Source organism: Callospermophilus lateralis, chromosome 1 (genome assembly GCF_048772815.1).
Source record: "Callospermophilus lateralis isolate mCalLat2 chromosome 1, mCalLat2.hap1, whole genome shotgun sequence".
NCBI lineage: Eukaryota > Metazoa > Chordata > Mammalia > Rodentia > Sciuridae > Callospermophilus > Callospermophilus lateralis.
In genome coordinates this window covers 28,302,768-28,322,730 of record NC_135305.1, presented here as the reverse complement: position 1 = coordinate 28,322,730, position 19,963 = coordinate 28,302,768, and the positions used below count along the sequence as shown (strand labels likewise).

The window sequence follows — 19,963 nt, the reverse complement described above, 5'->3', positions numbered from 1 at the left end:
AAGGAAACCTAAAACTGAAAAGAAAAAAAAAAAATGTTAACTTGGATGGCTATATAAATGATTAATCACCCAAGTCAAAAATATACATTAGAGCCACAGAATGAAAATCAGCTAACATTTTAGTAAGGGCCAAAATACAACATGAATAAAGAATAAAATTATCATCCTTAAAATGTCCTCTCTCCAATGATAATCATGATAGGCTGCAGTAACTTCCAAACTGTTCACACACACACACACACACACACACACACACACACACACACACCTAATTTACAAGCATTAGCACATACTTCTGAATATATTCAAGAATTATAATTTTCAAAATGAAAATCAGCAATAAGAGTATTTCAATCGAATAATTAAATGACAACAAAATCTATATTTCTTTTTCTCCTCACACGCCCTCTAAAGAAATCCTCTATATGAATCATGGAGCCACAACTGATCTCTAGTTCAGTCACCCCCTGGAGGAAGCCACTCCTTGAGATAAGCTCATAGTATTAAGAACAGGGTTGCAGCACCTTGTGGCATATCTAAGAAAATGGTCCAGCCCTCAGGCTTCAAGATTCAAATCTGAATTAAATTTCAGGGGACTACAGAGTACTACAATTCCAAGAGAGAAAAAATGGAAAACATGAGTTCAAGCAAACTTCTACCACAATAAACTGAAAATGATTATAGAAGAACTAAATTCTTCCTATTTATATCACCACATATTTGGTGCGTCTCTGATCTTGATTAAATTAATTTTAAGCTGGTTATTAGATTCTCAGAATCCTACATTCAGAACTAGAAAACATAGTTGAAGAGCACAGTCCAACTCACTGATTTTACAAATGTTAAAACTGAGGTTGAGGCAAGTTAGATAACTTGCCCAAATAGCTAGAAAATAGCAAATAAGAATCCACACTGCCTGGCACCTGATTTATCACTCTCTATTCCTTGACAACAGATAGTTATTCATATTTGACATATATTTATTGAATATTGACCATGTAAAATATAACTAGGAATTACAAAGCTGAATGCAATCATACCCTCATCTAACCTAAAAAAAATGGTTGGGTTCAGGTAACATTTTCAGTTTTAATATGCAAATTATATCACACAAAGCTTTATTTGGAATTTTAGAGTGATATCTGAAATTAACTCTCCTTATAGCTCCAATTCATAATTTCTAACTGAATCCTTCTGTCCTCTTTATAGACCTTCCAAATACAAAGGAGAATATGAGGTGGAGTATTGGTCATGGTGGTAGTGAGGAAGAGGATGGGGAGGAGGAGAAAAGCAATGAAGATGATAATACCAACTTTCAGACAGGTATTATTCTGAATCCTTTGTATATTTTAGCTTATTTAATACTCCTAGGTACTCTAAGAGGAAGATACTATTATTGTGTCTATTTTACAAACACAAGGAATGTGTATGTCAATTGCTCCATCAGAGGATGGTTAGGGTTCACCCCAAGGCATGCCTTCATTGCTACTATCTCCCAGGCTCCCAGCTCTTGGTTTTTCCTTGAGCTGGAAATTACCCTGCCCCTCTGGATCTGGATTCCTTCATCTGTGAAATGACAGAGTGAGAAAAAGACGATTTCCAATGGTTCTTTTAGGTCTAACACCCTGTGATTTATGGCATTAACCAATCTCCCGTGCTATAAAGGAAGAAAAGCGCTGTGTAAAAGCTAACGATGGTTTTTCTCCAAATTACAAAATCCAGACCTTTAACTGTGCACAGGTTTCAGAATAATATAAAGTTAGGGGAGTCACCGATACATCCTTTTCCTTTTATATCATAACCTTCATCTGGCTCTAGACTGTTTCATTTGTTTAATCTCATGGTCCAGGCACATGACAGAATAAAACACGACCATTAACAATGAGGTTTAAATAAGACAGAGGAGTTGTTGGTTTTTTTTAATTCCTAATAATGATTAAGAAGACATTGTTATAAAAGGGGGGCACATTATGCTACAGGTTAAAGGGAAAGGCAGGTATATAATGGGCTATAATTTTAAAACACAGGGAATAAAGCAAGAATATTCAATAGTGGTTGTATCTGGATAACAGGATTTGGGAGGGGGTTTTTTCTCCTTCTCTTTATTTTTCTTTCTTAATGTAAGTTTGTGTGTGCTACCTCCATAATTAAGAGGGAACACCTCCCTTTTTAAAGAAAGAAATGATGTCTGGTATTCTCATACTGATTTCCCCATGGAAGAAAGAAGTACTCTCCTGAAAACATCTCAATAATAGCCTGGTGAAAATTCCAGAAATACAGGTTTGGAGGAAAACACCATTATTACCTACTATGAATGGGACAGAAAAAAATTCCTCTATTGCTTCAGGTCAAAAAGAATTGAGCTTTAGAGGATATTATAGGACTACTGGCAGGGGGAGTTGCTTTGGAATCCAGAAACACAGCTTTGTAGAGCTCAGTCCAGGGGGTGGGGGGGAAGAACAGGTGCAGCAGATGAAGCAGCAGACCGTGACAGCCAAGTGATGCTGGCCCCATCCAGAAATCCCAGCCTGCAGCGGGTTCTCCCAGAGTGGACCTGCCATGCACCAGGGCCAGCCACATGGCCAAGGGGACATTCCGTGAGCACAAATGCCCTTTTCCTCTCTGAAGCACTACAGCGGGGGGAAGACAGGTAACATATTTCATGGAATATGCAAGTGTTCCAACAAATCAACCAACCAAACCAAACTAAATCTTTGCTTTTATTAGGCTGTGAGGTAAGCACCTTGTATAGATACATCTCTGTTTATATATAAATACTCAGTACACATACACATGTGGCAAGTTTGCAACAGATCAATTGTGGCTTTGGATGATTACAATAAAATACTTCACTCAGGAAAGCACAATTTTAAAATCACATTCAGAATTCTATTAATTACATATGAATCTCTGCCTTACTTCAAAAGTGTTTTTTCACTACTTTGTGGCGAGTAGATAAAGACACTTCTGATACACAGAGAATAGGGAAAATAGAACAGGAAGAGTCACTGTCTCCTTTGGGAGACTGAAAGACAATATGTGGGTCAATACTACATCATGCCTGATTGGGCAGAGGTCTGCAAAGGAGCCACAGTGCCCAGCTTTCTGAGGCTCTAGATTTGCCCTAAGCAAGCACCTCACACTGGTCTTCTCCAGCACTACTGCAGCAGGAAGACAAAATGCAAAGACCTGCAAGTGTCTCTCAATGAGTTTATTTACTTAAATACATGTTTCTGAGGATTACTACAAAATTCATTTGAATGAATATTTAAATTTGAATAACTATTTTAAAAAACTGAAAATAATACAACTAAACAAATGTTATTTCTTATTTGTTTTTTAAGGATTTTTCCCCCTGCTTCTAAGTGAGAAGTTAGCACCTACTGACTTTACTAGAGGTAATTAAATACACCTAAAAGTAGATAAAGAAATTTAGCCTACCTCATCAAATGTGGTGTCATCTTTCTTCAAAGCTATAAAATAAAAAGAGAAAGGAAACAATTAATTGTGAAATATCCCAAAGAGGCTACCTGTCTAAGTTCTAGAAAACAGAATGAGGGGGGGGGCAGATAAAACAGTAATATGGCTTTTTCATTTCAGAAAGTAAAATTGGACCCCAATCTGAACAACAATGTTATATCACAAATACAAAAATCGCAAATGATAGAGAATTGCACAGAATTCATCTTCATGAAACATTTTTCATAAACATGAAAATAGAACTATCCTCCCAAATACCTTTCCCCGTCTCCTCTTGAATTGAACATTTTAATGAAAAGTATAAAAGAAGCACAAAGTCATCTTACAGAAATTTTTCTGACTATACATCATCATGTGTGATACACAGACCTCCCAAACCAATTGTTAGGATGACAATCACTCTGTGTGGTACCTTAATGACATTTCCATACTGAGAGAAGTTTAAGCATGGTGACAAAAGACTGAGCATGCAAAATAAACATGGCAGAATGAGATAAACTTCAAACTATTCAATATGATAAACTATAAAAAGTATTTCCAAAGAAAACAATACACTTAGAATGTTTATAGGAACCAACAAATACTTTTAGTTTATAGAACTGGAATTTTATCATTCTAAAGAGAAAGTGAAGAATACCACTTATAGTTGGCACACATATACTTCTGCTTCCTTAAATTCTACAATGACTTAGAATGTTTCATAGAAAGGGAAATGCACAAAATAATTTATCTGAACCCACTTGTTGCAGAAATGTTTAAAATTTACAGAATTGTGCGTAGGTGGTTAGTGGTCTATAGCAGCAGTCCTAGCCTGGACAGAGGACTGGGGGAGTTAATACTTGGAAAACTATATTCTGACAAAAGCAATGAAAAGCAAAGCATTTTTGTAATTAAACTCTGAGAAAAGTAATGTGCCTAATTTAAAGCTAACATGTGAATGCTTATAATATATACTCTAGCAATACTGAAAATGTTATTTTCTGTTTTATAGCATAAAGTTGACTTTCAAAAAAGATGAAGAAGTATATCAATGTGGTGGTGAGTTATGAGGGGTGCAGGTTGGCTGAGAAAGATAAAACGTTTCTAACAGTGTAGTTCTTAGTTTTTCCCTTTTGCTTAAGACATTCATAAAGAAATTTGTCTACTTACTTTGTTAGATAACAATTTATTGTCAACAGAAAATAAGAAGACAGTCATTTATCCCATTCTCAAATAGCTACCCTAAACTCAAATACTTGGAAGTTTATTCTCAATGGAGGGTCTATATTTTATTATATACGTGACATAATTTATATTAAATTGAAAATAACCTATTTTGATAGATATAAGATCCTAAATGGTTCCTAACAGTTACAATTTTACTAGAATTTAACTTCTAATCTAGAAGCCTCCCTTTAAATTTCTCCATACTCCCTCAACAAAAGGTGTGTCTTTTAATCAACAACTCAAGTTCTCTACAAAATAGTAGCCATGTAATTCTAAATATAGACAAATTGCTCTATAAAAAAGTAATTTCTTTGGAATAAGAAATGAAATGCCCATTGATTTCAAATGCAAAAATCACACATAAGCAAATTATTATACAGCCTCATACCCAGCTCATTTAACAAAGATTAATGGAGTACATATTGCATGACCATCATGCAAGATGCAAAACTACAGCAGTCAGCTTATAATTCAGAATACAAACCTTTAAATATATTTTCTCTAGTTTGGATTATAAAAGTTTTAGAAATTTAGCCATGTGTTTTCTTAAGAAGTGGTAGCAACTCTTTGGGAATTGCAAACATGGAATGAAGACCCTCCACTGAGAATAAAGAGGGCAGAAAAACCAAAATGTCTTTTCCTTCTTGTCTCCTAAGTCCTAACAATTCCCTAGTCTCTGAACAAAAAAAAAAAAAAAAAAAAAAGATGGGGTCTGAAGGTAGCAAAAGGAGAAAATAAAAATTTGCAGGTATATTTGCTAAAATATAATGAAGAGAAAGCCAGATTCTCTCCACTTTATAAAACTTTCAAATCCTGGGTACTACAGGGAAAATATTTTTAGATCAAGAAGCCATTACTTAATTAAAATCTTTCATTGCTAAGATTGACACCTTACATGGTTTCTTCTAAATATTGAACACTTTCCCTGAAAAAGCAGTTAATAGTGACAACAAAGACCAATTAAACTTATTCTTGCTAGATATTTATCAGGTCACTGGTGAATAAATTCTGACCTAAACATACACCACAATGTCTTGTAATTGATTACATTCTCTGATTGTTGTTAATCATTTATGTAAATGTAAAACCATAATCATCTTAAAGGATATAAAGGAATAAGAAGCATATTGCATTATTCTGGATTAACAAAGACTGTATATTAAACCAGTTATGATCACCAGATGTTCTATTCAGGCCTCTGGTCAGACACTGTCCCCTCTAGAATCTTCCCATGACACCACTGATATGAAGGTGATGTTCTTCCTATGCTCTGCAACAGCAAATTTCACTAATTTTCATAGCAGAATTTGCCACTTATATTGTCCATGCACATACATTGGCTTGTCTTCCCTTTAAATCCTTGAGAACAGGGGTCGGCCATGTTGGTCACTAAATCAGAGTTTCAGAACAACATCTAGCACATAGAAAGTATTCTATCGTAATCTGTTGGATGGATGAGTTCCACTTCAATGCCAAAGGGATAGCATTATACACTTTGGGATATATTAACTTTGGGGACATATGAAAACCATACATTTTTTTCTCTTATAAAAGAACCACAAATATAAATCACATATTTTGTAATTTTCAAATTAGAAGAAAATTTTCAGTTCTATGGATTAAACTTAGGGCCTTGTACATGGTAGACAAGCCCTTTACCATACCTCCATCTCAAAGTGAAATCTTTTGAAAATGAATTGGGAAAGGATATAGTACAATAGTTCAAATTTTCTGACTAAACCTTTAACTTTATATTCCTTTTTACTGACAGAATGGGCTCATCAAATGACAACTAGGCTCCAGAATTACATACTTATAGCACAAGGTAAGAAATCCAAAATTTCAGTGTAATGACAATCTCTTCCTTTTATTCAGTTCCCTTACAAACTACATTCTTTAAAGAAATAATATACATGGGTTCATATCAAGTATAGCAGTATATAAACTTCCTTTCTCTAGGCGATAACTCCATATAAATATGAAGAAATATATCCAAATGAATATGAAGAAATGTCAGATTGACCTTAATCATACATTGGAGATTACACAGAGCCTTTCTCCTCCTAGGCTATCATTCTGAAATAGAAAAGAAGCAAAGAAAAAAAAAGAAGAAATGTTTTTTAATATACTCAAACTGTTCAACAATTAAATTTATTTGTCTTTATGTTAGCCAAAATTTTAAAAAAAAATTTTTTTAAAGTGTGAGACAACAAAAGTAATTGCTAAATAAGGGCCCACATGGACACTATTTAGCAGAAAACCATAAATAATCACTACTGAAATTGATGGTTGACTTTATAATTCAATCATACCTATCTTATAAAAGAACCATGGCTATGTTATAGTCACTCCTTGGCAGATGTTATACATTAGAACACTATGGCTTGAAAGGCAATGTGCTTTATTAGACCTTTTATGATGTAATAACCTCAGATCAGCTGTTTTGGGGGTGGGTGGTGAAAAAGTCAGCACAATCTCTGATGTATGAATAAATTAAACATTAGCTTTCCTACTTTTTGGACTCAGAACTATTGTTATAATAAAGGTGGTATATCATATACTTTCAAGCATCATCCTCATTTTCTTTGGATAAATGATTAGTGATTTCTTATAGCCAAAAAAATTATGTTGTACATTTCACCATATAAAAGCTACACCTTTAAATCATATTTAAAAACAAAGTCATTATGTTTTTTTCAAAATCCATCTTATATTGGCTAAAGGAATTGCAGTGTTGGATTATTCAACAGAAATAAACCATTCACTCTTTGATCTCCTCATGAAGTCCCAATGAAGAAAAGAGGATAACAGGGGATATATACAGAAAAATCGTAAGGAATAACAACATCCTCCGGTATTGATCTCACCATGAGATAGACATTGCATCAGATATTTTAGGGATTTTTGTCTGATTAAATCTTCACCACAAACTTATGAATATTTACAGATGAAAACTCTGGAGTGCAGGGAATTACTACAGTTGCCCATGATACACAATAAGCAAAGAAAATGAGGTTCAAATCCAGACCTGCCTAATTCCAAAACCCATTCTGTTTTCAGGATGGCTCTACTACAAAGTCAGGGGCCTCTTTTCCTCTTCTCTTGCTTTCTACCTATAAGTTCCTTTATGACAGTATGACATAATCCTAATTATGACAAGATATTATAAATATTTATTGAGTCTTTATTACATATCACATAGGAAATCGTGTTCATTATTTCACTAAGTGTCAACAACAAAATGGAGCTGTATATGGAAAACTAAAGGTGGGAGAAGTTAATAGACTTTATAAGGTCACTCAGCTAGAGTGGCAACACCAGGAATCCCTAGTCTGACCCCCAGTCTCATTCCTAGCTCATGCACTATACAAATCCATAGTAAAGCCTCAGATCAACAGCCCCTAGCATCTCAAAATCCTGAAATTATCAGAATGTGTTCACTGCTTTCAATTTTTGGGAAAAATTGAGAAAATAAATAAGAAAGAATTCTTTTTCTGGAATGGTATTTCCAATGACCATCCTGGGCTTGGTATATATACAACTATAATCACTTAAACTTCAAAATCTCCTTTCACAGTATTCCATACTGACTTGATATTTGGAACCATACCCTCCCTTCAATACAAGAAATAATCAGTTATGTTTACTTCTCTGTACCAAAAAGAGGATATAAAATCCACTAGATCTTAGGAGACATTTTTAATAAGAGTTGAACTCAAAGGAGTTTCATATCACTAAATCTCCATAAGCTAGAAAATCCAATTAGCTATAATGCCCCATTAACCAGCATTGTAGTTAATCCAAATTTTCTTGATTGTCAATCAAAACCTTGAAATTATTTAAACATAAGGAATTTTTTATATTAATGTCCTTGATTTCTTACTGAGACTCAACTGCAATGAATTATTTAACACAAAACTGGAAGGACTCCAACAGAGTCATTAGCATTAGTAAATATACAGTTAAAGTGTTTTAGAGCAGGACTTAATGGACCCCAAGACCTGCCTCTGTGACAGTTTGGGCGAGGGGTTAAAACATCCTTGCTGATGATGCACAGAACTCAACACCTCACTCTCACACTCTTCTTGGCTTCAAACTTCATCTGAATGCAACATATGCATTATTAACTTTGAAGAGTGAAACTGCAAATATCCAATACACATAAATAAAACCAGAACTAAATAATGGTTTCACAACATTTCTTAGGAAAGATTTTGTAAATCGACATAAATTTTTAAGCAAAAAAAAAAAAAAAACTTGACTAAATCTTGATCCACGTTTTCTCTCCCTTGAAGGAAGTTTGTGTATTTTATAATGAATGGATGGAAGGATGATTGCAGCACTCACTGGCACCTCGGGGGGTTTATTTTGAGAAATTAGCCCATTTATGATTAATTTCCATTAACACCTTCATTAACATGGATGACATGTAAAACAAAGGCTGGAGGTTTCTTAGTATGGGTCATTTCGGGGGGCTTGTAGGATTCTCTTGTTGGGTGCAGTTACCTGTACTGGTGAAAGTAATGACAGCAGGGGAGACAACTATTTCCACAGGTTAAAAGGGGGTTTCTATAGCCAACACTCAAAATCGAACAAATCCATTCCACATGCCACTATTGTCACCGTGTTATAGCCTGTGACATGATTTATTTTTTGAGTATCCTAAACATTCCTCGGTCGGTTTTTGTTAATCAGTAGGTTCCCCCGGGTTAAAGACAATAGCCCCCGAGCTCTAGTACATGGAACAAGTTGGAGAGACTTAATTCCTAAATGTCCAGACAACTTCACAGCGCATATTTCTCTCCAGCAGTTTGAAAATTCAGAGACCTCGAAACTGAACACCCAATCTCGTTTTCTAGGACCCGAAGTACCGAACAAAAGGTCCCAGGGTATCTGTCCCACTTCCCTTTAGGTTGGATATGCTAAACAATACTATGGTACAACCCAAGGCTTCGCCAATCTCCAAGGCTAAATTATTGATTAAACACCCAACACCAAAGCCTGCGCGGAAAAAATAACGAGTGATCAGGGCAGCCGCACAGTCCGGTGCGCATTTGGGGCCGAGGCGTCCCCTTTTCCATCCTCTGCGGGCGCGAAAGCCCAAACACTAGTGGAGGGGAGGACGAACCCAAATTGAAGGCTTGAGATAGTCCACAAATGAAGTCCCAGATGCTGAGAGACAGGGATGTCTTTCCTTCTAGTATTCACCCTCCCCCACGTCCCAGCACTGTTCATTCCATCCCGGGTCCGCACCGCACCCCCAGGGTGCCAGCTGCACGCCCAGAGCCAGGAGCGCGGCGGGGGCGCGGGGCCGAGGGATCGGGAGCCGAGGGTACTTGGCAGGGTCCCGGGTACAGCTCGTCACTCACCAATGCGGCTGAAACTCTCCGACAAAGTTCTCCGCAACTTCTTCATCTTGCCGATTTTCTCGGTCGGCTGCGGTTCAATGAGGTCGCACATCTGGACGACGCGGGGCCCCGGCAACTTCCCCAAACTGGTCCAGAGCCGAGCGCAGACAACAGCTAGGGCGCGCGGCGCGGAGAAGGCGGCGCCGCCTCCTCCTCCTCCTCCTCCTCCCGCGGCCGGGAGGCGACGCAGAGCTTGGGAGGCGAGCGGCCGGCTGCAGGCTCCGTTCGGGCCTGGGCCGCGGCTGGGCGGGGGCGTTTTACGTGGTGCCGGGGGCGGCCGCGCTCCCAGTCGCCACGGTGGCCCCGCGCGGTGTCGCCGCCGCCCGGCTCATTTTCCCTCCTTTGTAACCGAGAGAAGCACGGCCGGCGGCCCACGGGGTGTGTGTTGGCGGGGAGGCGGCGCGGCCCCAGGAGGAGGCGGGGGCGGGCCGGGGACGAGGTGCGGGAGTCGCGGGTGGCCGAATGCGCGGGGCGCGGGGCGCGGGGCGCGGGCGGGCGGGGAGAAGTTGTCAGCCCCGAGTTGCAGACGCTCGTTGAAAGAGCCGCGGCGCGAAACCGCCACCCCCACCGCCCCTTCGCCGCTGCAGCCGCCGCCCCGCCTTCCCCTCGGCGCAGGCCCGGGGCGCGGGACCCCAGTGCGACCCTGGCTCCGTGCTCAGAGTCCGCGTTCTCCGCGACCCCGCTGGACCGGCTCGTGCCCCGGCGGCGCCCCCTCCCGGCCGCCCCCGCGCTCCTCCCGGTGCTCCCGCCCCGCCCGCGCGCTTGAGGACCGTGGCCCGCGGAGGGCCGCGAAGGGGAGGGCTCGGAGAGGGCCGCGAATCCGGACCGTGGCGCTACCGAAAGGAAACAGGCTGAGTCTGGTGGTTTGCGAGGTTTTCTCCTTGCCACCAACGCCTGTGAAAAGGGCGCAGAGTTAGGTGAAGGGCATCCCGGACCGAGTGCCGTAAGGCCGCGGGGAACACCTTCAGGTTTAGTAGAGACATTTTTTACATTTAATTTTGCAGAGAAAGGTGTGAAGTGAAAGATCCAAAGCGAAAAGTGGGCAGAAAAGGCAGCTTCGACTGTAACCCCCCAGAAGGCAGGCTCGTCTGTTTCCCTCTGCTCTGTCTCTGACAGTAGGTGACAGGAATGTAGATGCAGGTGATTTCTGATATCAATCCCGTTCTCCAAGTAAATAGCGAACACGGTCCTTAGTGTATTTATAGCCCATTTTTACAATAGATTTCCGAATTGGAAGATTTAGGGGCTAAAGAGATTCCGAACTCCTTTCCCCCACCCATTAAAACAAAACAAAAAAAGCGAACTTTAAAAAGAAGTAGGAGAGGCTTTATAAAATACCAGGACAAACCGTTCCAGCAGCAGTTTTATTCTAATAAAACATAGATCCAAACGTAGATCTCCCTGGGGAGAGAGAAGGAAGATGGGGGAGGGCCTGATGTGTTGATTTGGGGCCAGCAAACTCCTTATGAATAGAAACGTTAGTAATCTTGAGTCATCTGGCTGTGTAAGTAATAAGAGCTTGTGAGGGTGTCACAATGCTGTTTGGTTTAAAGGAAGTTTTGGGGAATTTGTGTTTTGTTAAAAGATTTTTATCTTAAAAACAAAAAACTAGCCCCCTGCCTTCCTTAAATTGTGAGGTGGAGTACTGACTTGTTCTACTCTGCACTAAGCACATTACAGGGTCTTGATAGATTGCCGCCCACCGATAAAAGGCAGGAAGTCAAGCCAAGTGCTGAGCAAAGGAAGGCCAGGAATTGGTGAGCAAAGTCCGTATGATTTGGAACATAAGGATGTCTGAACCTGGCAGCCATGTCTAGATGGTTTCAGACAGCACCAAGTGTGGCCTCATACAGGAAAAAGTTTGACTTTTACCACTTCCTCAGATTAGTTAGGGAGAAAGTTATCAGCAGTTATGAATGAAAAGAAAAAAGAAAAAAAGCAGGCTATCACAACACGGGTTCTAGAAGTCAACACAGTTGAAGAAATAGAAAATCCCCCCACCACACACACACACACACACACACACACACACACACGCACACACACTGGGGATTGAACCTGGGATGCTTTAACATGGAGGTACATCCCCTATATTTTTTTTTTCTTTCTTTGCTCCTTGTTTTTTATTTGGTTTTTTGTTTGTTTGTTTGAGACAAGGTCTCACAAAATCACAAGGCAGGCCTCAAAATTGCAGTCCTCCTGTCTCAGCCTTCCATGAAGCTGGGTGTACAGGCATGGGTCCTTGAATTTGGCTAATTCCATAAACTTTGGCTACTATATGCTTGTGCTATTGTACTGTTGACTCTGTCAACTATTTCAAATTGTGTGTGTGTGTGTGTGTGTATGTGTGTGTTTCCTTGTTTATCTCCCAGTTATTTCTTACTGTTAAAAAAAAAGTCACTTTCTGCTTAAATTATTATCTATATATACAAAGCTCTAATTTCCACTATTTTAAAAAAGTCAGATGTTTAATATTAAACACACATTTCTGTATGTATAGAATATTTCTGAAATAAAGAACATAAGACTGCTCAGAGTGTATACCTAGAAAAGAGAAAACTCTGTCTTTATACTGTAAGTATGCTTTGATTATTTAACTCTGAAAAAAAATTTCACCTAGGAACAATGGAATACTTGGCAGGAAAAGCAGATGTTTACTCATGGACCAAATGATAACCAACTCTCCATTATATGTTTATCTGTTCCTCTTCTTATTAGACATTCAGATGGCAAATTGTGCAAGAAGCTGTTATGCAAAGAAAAAAATTAATTTTATTATTTTAAGATATGTATGTTTGGGCTGGGATTGTGGCTCACTGGTAGAGCCCTTGTCTAGCATATATGAGGCACTTGTTTCAATCCTCAGCACCACATAAAAATAAATAAATAAAATAAAGGTACTGTGTCCATCTAAAACTAAAAAAAAAAATTAAAACATATATACTTCTATTTTAGGATTCAACTCTTTGTATAGTTACTTGTTTTACATTTGCCTTCATCTTAAATTGCAAGTACCCTAAAATGGGAAAAGCACAGTACCTGTTTCATAGACAACATAAATTAGATGTTTGTCAAGTGAATATAGGATGGATTGCTGTCACTGAGAAGTGATGTGGTATTGATTTTGGAAACAAAATCAAGCATCTATATGGCATATGTGTTTTCAGCAGAAAGATGAATCTGTGCCAGTTCTCAAAGGTGCACTCTCTAAGTCCAATCACATAAGCTTATCTTGGGATTGACCACACCATGAGTTGACTTGAACCAAATACCAAATGCTAGGCCTGGAATAATAGTAACAGGAACTGGGGACCTAGAACTGGTCAGTTATCTTAGACAAGTAAATAATTTACCCTCTTGCTTATCAATAACATGAAAGGGTTAAACCAGATGACCTTTAGTTCCATTTATAACTGCAAAATTCAGATGCTAAATTTAATGGTGAAATTCCCCCTCTCCCAACTTACATAATAAAGGCTGATACATATTCTGGGTGCAGTGTTGCATGCCTATAATGATAGGAACTTCAGAGGCAGAGGCAAAAGGATTGCAAGCTCAAGGCAAGCTTTAGCAACTTAGCAAGACTCTGTCTCAAAATAAAAATTAAAAAGAGGTGAGGTGTAACTCATTAGTAAAGTGCCCCTAGGTTCAGTCCCCATTACCACACACACATACAAAAAAGACAGATATATCAATGGAGAGTAAATCATAAACAAATAATATAAAGATCCATTGATGAAATTATAATAATTAAGATATTATTTCTAGTCATATTAGACATCAATTATGCTTTGATTGTAAAATAAAATTTATGAATCTTTTGCATATAAGAAAAATAGCAAGCTAATTTCCTGGCAGTATATATCAAGGGAAACAATCCTAATCCAAATAAGATATAATGTAGAGGATTTGACTAGAATCCAAGTACCAGAAGAAGCAGAAGCAAGACTCACTGATTCAAAACAGTAAGGAAAGATATTAGCAGAGAAAATGAAATCCATGAAACACAGATACCAAGGATGTGGATGATAAAGATGGAAAATGAATTAACACAAGAAGATATACTTAGTAACATAAATTTTTAGAATTTAGTGAAAACATAGATAAAGAATGACATCCAATCAAAGGATAATTATTAAATTGGTGGAAATTTACATAATTAAATATCCTCTTAGAATTCTGCAAAGTCACCCTAGTTAATTATTTTTAGGATCAAATATAATCCTTGTTGAACACATCCAGGAACTGAAGTAACACAGGGTATAAGTGACTTATACAGTTTTTGTGTGAGTCCTCAGTGAAATTGGTACATGGAATCCCAAAACTCTTTTCACTGACTGTTACTTTACAACTCTTGGACAGAGTCCAATCATAAGGGGGTTTGTTTGCTTGGTTTTTAACAAAGAGAAACCTGAAACCAGAACAAGAAGGTAGTACATGGAAGTCTCACACTCCAGTAAATGGAGGTTTCTCCATCCCTCCTCCTCTTCATTCCACCAGCCACCAATTGCCAATTCAGGTCATTTTCACATTCTCAAAATCATTTTCCAATGACACACACCTCCAGGCTTATTCAGAAATAAGACCTACATTTGTGTAATTGTTTAATGGATAGTTTCATATGTTTTCATCATACATTTAAAGATTTCTAGCAACCTATGTGCATTTATCTACTTGCAAAGGATGGTAGAAAGAACAAAGCAGTCGTAAAAACATCCAAATGATGTTAAACACATATTAGCTCAGAACAGTCTTGAAGAAAATGAACTACCAAGGTCAAAGAATGCTTTAAAAAGCTAGTAAATTGGGCTCAGAGGTAGAGCACTTGCCTAGCATAGGTGAGGCACTGGGTTTGATCCTCAGCACCACATAAAAATAAAGATTAAAAAAAAAGCTAGTAAATTTTCCTCTCCTATTAAACCATCCTTAAAAGATTACAATGGCACATCATTCCTGTTTTTCATTATTATAATTTATACTAGAGATGTATGTATAAGAAAATACCTATCACCATTTTTAACTAAGATAGAATTTGCTTAATTATAGCCGTTAGTGTTACTTGTTTGGTACAGATGTGTTATTAACTAAGGGTCCTCACTTATGAATTCAGTGTACCACATTGCATCCACCATAACTAAACTTCATAAGCCAGTCCTGTAATTGATTGAACTCTGGATATGGTTTTGAAAGTGGTCAGATGCTAATACCTTAGAGAATTAAAATCTTATGCCTTTTGATCAGTCTAGACAAGTCCTGCTTGGAGTAATTAAATTAAGAAACACATCTTTCCTGTCAAATACATCCTAGTCTTTCCTTCCAGGACAGTTCTATTCTAATCAAGCTTGCCTTAAACTTGTGATCCTCCTGCCTCAGTCTCCCAAGTCACTTAGATTACAAGTGTATACCATCATGCCCAGATTGCAATTTTAGGTTTTCTGGAGTTTTGTTATTGTTTTGTTTTTTATTAAAGCAGTTTTGCAGCATGATATGTGTCATTTCTTTTTGTTTTTGTTTTTTTAATAATTTCAGGTATAATTGTAGGTGTTCTTATTGGATAGAAACACAGGAACCTTCAAGGAACTGACCAAGTTCAAGCAGGTCAAAGAATGGGTCAAAACTTCTAAATTAAAACACTAAATTTTGCATTTTCCTACCTTATGGGAAATAAATTAAAAGTGTGTTATTGGACTGGGGATGTGGCTGAAGCGGTAGCGCACTCGCCTGGCATGTGTGCGGCCCGGGTTCGATCCTCAGCACCACATACAAAACAAAAGATACTGTGTCCGCTAATAACTAAATAAATAAATAAATAAATATTTAAAAAATTCTCTCTGTCTCTCTCTCTTTAAAAAAAAAGTGGGTTATTGAAAATGTGCAAATGACTTTGATACAGAGGCTCCTTTCTATTCTAATTGGTGTTTGTAAATGAAGTAACCATTTTTACATTATAACTTATTGAACCATTGCTACATGGGTCAGTACTCAAAAATATCATCTGTATCACCATGAGCCTATGAGGTATCTTTTACTATCCCATTTTACAGGTGAAAAATGAAGGCCCACAGAGATGAAATTGATTTCTTCAGTCTATTTAAATGACTAATAAGTGTTTAATTTATACCTACATAATATTCTTGCCAAAAATATTTAATGATCAGAAAAATGAATCCAGAATGTAAGACTTTCCACAAGATTACTGACCTAGGCTTTTCAAAATGTTCAATATTCATGTTGAAGAAAAACAAAACAAAAAGGTCAAGAGGATTGTTATAAATTAAAAGAAATTAAAGAGATATAGCAACCAGAGTAATATATAAATTTTGATTGTATCTTAAATTCAACAATAAAATCAAATAAAATAAAGCCACACAATATTTTATAATGCAGTTATAACGAGAGGATAAGAAACGACTGTGTATTAAGTAATACCATTGAGTTAAAGTTAATTTTCTCAAGTATAATAGCAATTTGTGTATAAAATGTCATGATATATATAAATTGCTTTCAAATCTTTCAATAACAAAAATATACATGCAAAAGACTACAATAACAAAAACATATTCATATATACTCACATACACAGAAAAGGAAGCAAATGTTACAAATTGTTAAAAATTGGAGAACTTAGGTGAAGAATATACAATATTCATTGTATTATTCTTTCAACTTTCTGTAAACCTATAAATTTTCAAAATAAAAATAGAAAATATGGCAGACAACCCAGTTGGTTAGTGGTTGGTCAATCAAGGTACAAAGCTGTTTGGTTCACATTGTACCACCACCTCCACATCTGAGGAAAACATGGGAAGTACTACTGTCAGTAATGGATTCATAAAATGCAGCTTTGTCATCATTAATGTTTAATACAATATTCCTCACCTATGGGGATGAGTCATACCAAAATTAACTTGGGGAACATTTTCAAAGGACCACTTTCAATCATCTTAGGCAGGAGTTGGAAGGGAAGGAAGGAGAAAATGCATGTGTAGACTGAAGAGGCTCCAAGGCAGTCATTGTACTACCCCCATCATGAGGATCACTGATTTAGTAACAGGGATAGCAAGACGATGGTCGTTGTTTGATGAAAGTCAGCTGTAGAGGACAACATGGAGACACAGAACATAAAGAGCAACAGGGTTGGAGAGGTAATATCCAGAGGGTATTTTAAACAATAAAAAAGGAAACAGTGCTAGGAGAAGAAGATAATCCTTGGCTCTAGTATCTTCTCTCTCAACCTGTATAGTGTCACTATACAGGTTCCTTAACTAAATATTAGAGGCTGATAATTATCCTGGCCCTACTCCTCTACAAATCTGAGGGTCATTATCTCCTTTTCCCAAGTTAGAGGCACCTAATCAAGTATATCTGATTCCTTTTCATCACAAACCAAGAAAACAGGGATAGGCAGATGTAGCTAAACAGAAAGGACAGAAAGAATCTGATTTAAATATTCTCTGTTTTCTTATGATAAGCTGGTGACTTCACTTGTCCTCGTCTGGTTTCATCAAACACATGGTGAGCACCTGCTATGTCCCAGGCACTGTGCTAAGAGCTGAGTCTACTGCAGTGAATGAAATGTAGCACAGTCACCAGGACATGAAATGGAGCACGGTCAGAGTCCCTGCTTGCACACAGACTACAGACTAGTGAGGGAAATTGAAGTTAAGCCTACCATTTATAACAAAAGGGACATGAGATGAGGTTGGCAAATTTGGCAAAGGTCAAAGGTAGACATTTTATTAGTCATAGAGTAAAGGGTGTATATGCTTTAATTACTATTAGAAATGTTAGACAACACAAATGGCAGTCCCTGTTTCTCCTGAAACCCCACAAATACTTCAGTGAATGGACTTTTTAAAAGCAGAAGTCCACACGCACATAGATAATGAAAGAGGAATCTGCAGCAACACAATTTTGGAAGCTGGAAAAACTATAGTTGGGTGTTAACTGACTTGTCAGTCCCAAGAAGGTGGAATCCTAAGCGATCCATTAGAAAGGCAGAGAAGCAACTTCCTGAAAGCCTTTCACTGGTTAAGAACTCCTTACTTCTCTCCCCACAGTTCCGGTCAACAGACTATCCTACAGCAAACACCACAGTTGAAAGGTCCAACTGTATCAATCAAGTCTCCTAGAATCCTCTTGGCACCTCTCTCTAGATAAGAGCAGCCAGCCAGCTGAGGGTCTCCACTGTCTACCAAGAATGACAGAGGCCAAAACAAACTAATACAGAAAAACAACTAGGAAGAAATAAAGACTAGGTAGGAGGGAAAGATGCCTATTATCAATGTCTTCAAAGATTTAAAGATAGTGAGGTATTATAAGATGTTATAGCCATTAAACAAGAGCAAGTTACTATCAATTTCAACATCATTTACAACCAGAGAATAAGAAGTTATACTCTATTTATGTATGATATATCCAAATGCACTCTACTATCATATATAACTAACTAGAACAAATAAAAAATTTTATTAAAAAATGGAAAATAATGAGAACAAAACATGAGAAAGGTGCAGACTAGTCAGGGATTTCAATATCTGAATAACGGGTATTCCAGAAAGAAAGAACCAAGAAAATTGAAAGGGAAACATTATCAAAGAAACAATTCAAGAAAATTTCCAGGAGAAAGGACTTGGCTCAAAATTAGAAGGGCCTATTGAGCTCCCAAGAAAACAGATGAAAATAAAACTACACAGAGACACTTCGTTATGAAATTGAGAAACACTATGGACAAAGAGAATATTCTAAAAGCTTTCAAGAAAGGAAGACAGGATTCTAAAAAGAATCAGCTACCAGAATGACTTTGAACTTCCTGAGAACAACACTGAACACTGGAAAATAGTAGAAAGGAACGATTGCCAACCTAGGATTCTATTCCCAACCAAATTATTAATTAAGTGGGAAGTAGAATCTAGATATTGTAAGACATGAAAGGTAAATTAAAATGACCTCATAGGTCCATTTCTTAGGAAGCTGTCAGAAGATTTGTTCAACCAAAACAAGAAAGGAGAAAATGGAATCCAGGAAGCAGGACTTGGATTTGTGAGGAAGGAAGGAGGTGACAAAGGCACAGCCTAGACCAGAGCACTGAAGAACACTGTCAAGGACTGGAGCAGGACAAAAGGCCCTGGGAGAACGCTCATCAAGAAAATGGCAGGGATGGAATGACGGAGCTTTCAAGCATGTTAAAGATCTGCACGACTGGAGGTGGGGTCAGTTTGGGGGCATATGAATGATAACTGCTAGAAAGCTGTTTTCATCAGTCTTCCCAGAGGTGGGCATAAATGTGTATTCAGGAATTTATTTAGATTATAGCTAACAGAATACACTCACCAGTGAATATGAATAAGGTATGTTTAGTACTCACACTAATTTGGAGTTCCCAGTGGTGAAAGAGCTCATGCACCAGTGAGAAGGTGAGCAAAAGACTAGAGTTTTTTTTTTTTTTTTTGGGGGGGGGGCAGGGGTTATGTGATTAAAGGGTACAGTCAACACTGTGGGGATTTCCCTAAGCAGCATAGACCAGAGTCTTGTTTGAAATTCCCATTGGTTCTCAGAGACAAGGACCTAAACAGTTATGTTTACTTTGTTTGCCCAGATACGGGGGAGACCAGAAAGAGAGATGGAGATTGACAGTTATCCACAGTTCATCATCAAAAATGGAGTCAGACTCTTCATTGCAAAAACCAAGTTACAAAGGGAGGAAAAGACCATTATTAGCTCCAGAAAAAAAAAAAAAAAATGTGGTACAGAAAAGGAAACGCACTCATAGCATAATATACTCTTTGGCTTGGACATGAATAACATACAAAATCATATCAGCGCAAATACTGAATGCAGTATAATTAAGTCATGGCCACATTGAGAAG

The 19,963-nt window shown here is 37.8% G+C and overlaps 1 protein-coding gene across 3 annotated transcripts in view; it reads right to left on the bottom strand.

The window, feature by feature from the left end:
- Cdk14 (cyclin dependent kinase 14) overlaps nt 1-10,223 on the bottom strand; it is a 563,390-nt gene extending 553,167 nt beyond the window's left edge. For all 3 annotated transcript variants that reach the window (XM_076860994.1, XM_076861002.1, XM_076861011.1), the window contains exons 1-2: nt 10,056-10,223; nt 3,442-3,473 (exon numbers count right to left, since the gene is read on the bottom strand). In XM_076860994.1, the coding sequence (XP_076717109.1) occupies nt 3,442-3,473; nt 10,056-10,146 (123 nt within the window). In that variant the 5' untranslated portion in view covers nt 10,147-10,223. The remainder of the gene's footprint in view (nt 1-3,441; nt 3,474-10,055) is intronic.
- Nucleotides 10,224-19,963: the final 9,740 nt, after the last annotated feature.